The 3,478-nt window shown below is 60.8% G+C and overlaps 1 protein-coding gene across 4 annotated transcripts in view; it reads right to left on the bottom strand.

The window, feature by feature from the left end:
• The window catches only part of POLL (DNA polymerase lambda), a 17,241-nt gene that overhangs the window by 4,574 nt on the left and 9,189 nt on the right, over window positions 1-3,478 (bottom strand). For all 4 annotated transcript variants that reach the window (XR_003092340.1, XM_025195267.1, XM_025195266.1 and 1 more), the window contains one exon: window positions 2,825-2,933. Coding sequence is in view for 3 of the 4 variants with exons in the window: in XM_025195267.1 (XP_025051052.1) it covers window positions 2,825-2,933 (109 nt within the window). In the remaining variant the exon portion in view is untranslated. The remainder of the gene's footprint in view (window positions 1-2,824; window positions 2,934-3,478) is intronic.

Genomic DNA, 3,478 nt, shown 5'->3' with positions numbered 1-3,478 from the left:
TGCCGGGAGTGACTAGAAATACCGGTCACAAGCTGGCAGGGGGGAGATTCAGACTAGACATCAGGAGGCGCGACTTCGCTGTCAGGGCGGCTAGGATCTGCAACCAACTTCCAAGAGAAGTGGTGCTGACTCCTACCCTGGGGGGCTTCAAAAGGAGACTAGACAGACACCTAGCCGGGGTCGTTTGACCCCAGTACTTTTTCCTGCCACAGCAGGGGGTCGGACTGGATGATGTGCTCAGGTCCCCTCCAACCCGACCTACTATGAAACTATAGTAAGAACTTCTTCACTGTCCGAGCCCCCAAGGTCTGGAATAGACTGCTGCCGGAGGCGGTTCAAGCACCTACTTCGAACGCCTTCAAGACACATTTGGATGTTTATCTTGCTGGGATCCTACGAACCCAGCTGACTTCCTGCCCCTGGAGCAGGAGGCTGGACTTGATGATCCTTCGGGGTCCCTTCCAGCCCGAATGTCTATGAAATCTATAAAATCTAGGAATAGCTGATACATCTGATCTAGCAGCTCTCTGATATGGCCTTCACATATTTCTCCTTGCAGCCTTTTGCTCCCTTTATCTGTTCTCTATAATTACAATCATAGACAATGAGGGAGCTCAGGAGGTCGCATCTAGCCGAACCCCTGCTCCAAGCAGGACCAGCCCCAACTGCATCATCTCCTCGTAGGGCCTGCCCTGCTGCCCCAATCATGCGGGTGACCTCCTCTGGCCCCTCTCCACGCTGGCCACATCCCTCCCTGAAGTGCGGCGCCCAGACCTGGACGCAGTACTCCAGCTGCGGCCTGACCAGTGTCGCGTAGAGGGGGAGGATCATCTCCTTGGACCTGCTCGAGATGCATCTGTGGATGCACGACAAGGTGCGGCTGGCCTTCCTAACCGTGTCCCCACACTGCCGGCCCATGTTCATTTTGGCATCAATAATGACCCCAAGATCCTGTTCTGCCTCTGCACTGACGAGAAGGGAGGTCCCCAGCCTGTAGGTCTGCTGCTGGCTCTTCCTCCCCAGGTGCAGCACCTTGCACTTGTCAGTGTTGAACCCATCCTGTTCTCATCCGCCCACCCCTGCAACCTATCCAGGTCTGACTGCAGCCTGTCCCTCCCGTCTAGCGTGCCCACTTCCCCCCACATCTTAGTGTCGTCTGCAAATTTGAACAGGATGCATTTTACCCCCTCGTCCAAGCCGCTGATGAAGATGTTGAACAGCGCGGGCCCGAGGACCGAGCCCTGGGGGACCCCACTGCCCACAGCCCTCCAGGTCGAATAAGACCCGTCCACCACCACTCTCTGGGTGCGGCCCTCCAGACAGGTAGCGACCCATCTGACCGTGTAGGTGTCGACACCACTGTCTCCTAGTTTCTTACACCAAGTCTCTAAAGCAGCTGCGAACACTCTCGTGCATGTTGGTATTTAAACTCCTTTGCTTCCCAATCATCTCGGAGGCTCTGCTCCTCACCCAGCCCGTGGCACAGATACTTAGCTGGCCTGGACTTTAGGGTCCAGGCCAGCAGCTCTTAGCACAACCTATTGACCCCGGGTTGCATTCAGTGGCCCCAGAGGCTGGACATACACCCAGCGAGACAGCCCTAGCCCCCAGGAGCTCACAGTCCCTCTAATGCCTGGGGGAGGCAGTGACCCAGGGGAGACAGTCCCCCAGGTGAGACCCCAGGACCTGCCCAGCTTGAGATCCCCATGCTGGGCCCTGCCGTGGGCTGGGCTGGGCTGGGAGGTGGGGGGGTTGGGTCTTGTGGGTGCCCCAAGCTCATCTGCAGGCTCCGTGGGGCTGAGCCCCATCCCCTAGATGCAGGCCTGGGGATGCCACAGTGACCGTCCTGCTCTCTCCCACATATCCATGGCTACCTCTGGCTCACGTGGGGCCAGCGGCAAGAGGGACGGGGCCGTTGCCCACCCCAGGGCCCTGGAGAGGGGCCGGCACTGGCACCATCAATAGTGAGAGGCTAATGAATTGGACGGGAGCCGCGGGGCCGTGTTTCGCACCCGGCGAAGTTCCAAGAACTTCCAGCCTCGTCGCCCTAATTGGCCTCATAAATTCGAGGAAAGAGAGAAATCAGCAGAGCCGCGGGGGGCAGGGGGGTGGCCTTATTTAATGTTATTGCACAGATCCATCTTCCCCCCCCAGCTTCTCCTAATCATGATAAATTCATATTCATTTCCCCGCCTGCTCAGTGGGGGGAGAGTTCGGGGGGGCAGAGCCGCTCTCACAGGCCCCGGCCCTGCCAGCAAAAACTTCCCCTGACGAGGGAGGCCAAGACTGGCGCACAGCTGAGGGTACCCCCTCCCCTGAGGCGGGCCAGGTAGGGCTGTGGGTCAGGAGCGAGGGGCACCGGCAGGGCTGGGGGTTGCCCTAGCAGAGCCCTCCTTGCACCCGCTCCAGATCCATCCTGGGCTGCGCTGACATTTGCTTTGCTTTTAATTTTCAGGCCCATCAGGCTCCCAGCCGGGGGCACTTCCGCTCCGCCCAACCCTCCCCAGGAGCCCAGAGCTGCCGCATTAGCTGTGTGATGCCCCCATCGCTCACCCTGCGCCGTGCGCCACCCCCCAGCGCGGCTCATGGGCTCCCTGGTACCCCTCACTCCCAGCCTGCAGCCCCCTTCCACCGAGGACTGAGCGCCAGCCCAGCGCCCACCCCTTGCCTGGGGCTGCTGGATTGGCGATGGGCACCCCCCCTCCCCCCAGCCAGGCACAGGGTAACTCCAAGCCAGGGGCCTGGCAGGGCAGGCCCGTGGTCAAACCGAGGTGCCAGCTATGGACACCCCCACCCTGCTCCACCCACAGCCCCAGGTTCTCACCGCGGGGCCGATGGGCTGAGGATCTGCCAGGGGCCGGGAACAGCCAGAAGTCACTGGAGGCCGCGGGTGCAGGAAAGGGTCGGGTCTCCGGTCACCACCATCTCCAGCGCTGCCGGGAGGAGGCGATGGGGGAGAAAAGAGTTGATGAACAAGGTGACCAGGCAGAGGAGGAAGGGACCAAGGTGCTGGATGGCTGCAGCTCAGGGGACCCACGCAAGGGCAGGTCAAGGCCACGGAGGTATCACCAGGCAGAAGGATTTGCAGATGCTGGGGAGGGTTCAACGCGGGTGGGTTTATTGCACTCCCAGGGGCACTGGGGCAGAGAAGGGCCCATTGGGGACCGTCCGCGAGCAGCAGATGCCGGGCCCCAGCTCGGAGACAGCAGCAGTGCCGGGGGCATGAGGCGGCACAGCAGGGTGAGAGCTCCAGCACCCAGGGAGGGCTCTTGAAAGTCCCCAGGCATATCCGATCCCCTCCTGAGAGAAGACAGGGAGTCCCCAGGGCCTGGGGGAGGAAGGGGATGTAACCCTCGCCCAGGGGGCTGGGCTATTCAGTACAAGCAGCACATTCATAGATTCATATTCATAGATGTTAGGGTCGGAAGGGACCTCAATAGATCATCGAGTCCGACCCCCTGCATAGGCAGGAAAGAGT

This window comes from Alligator sinensis, unplaced genomic scaffold, assembly GCF_000455745.1.
Source record: "Alligator sinensis unplaced genomic scaffold, ASM45574v1 scaffold859_2, whole genome shotgun sequence".
NCBI lineage: Eukaryota > Metazoa > Chordata > Crocodylia > Alligatoridae > Alligator > Alligator sinensis.
This window is presented reverse-complemented; position numbering and strand designations above follow the sequence as displayed.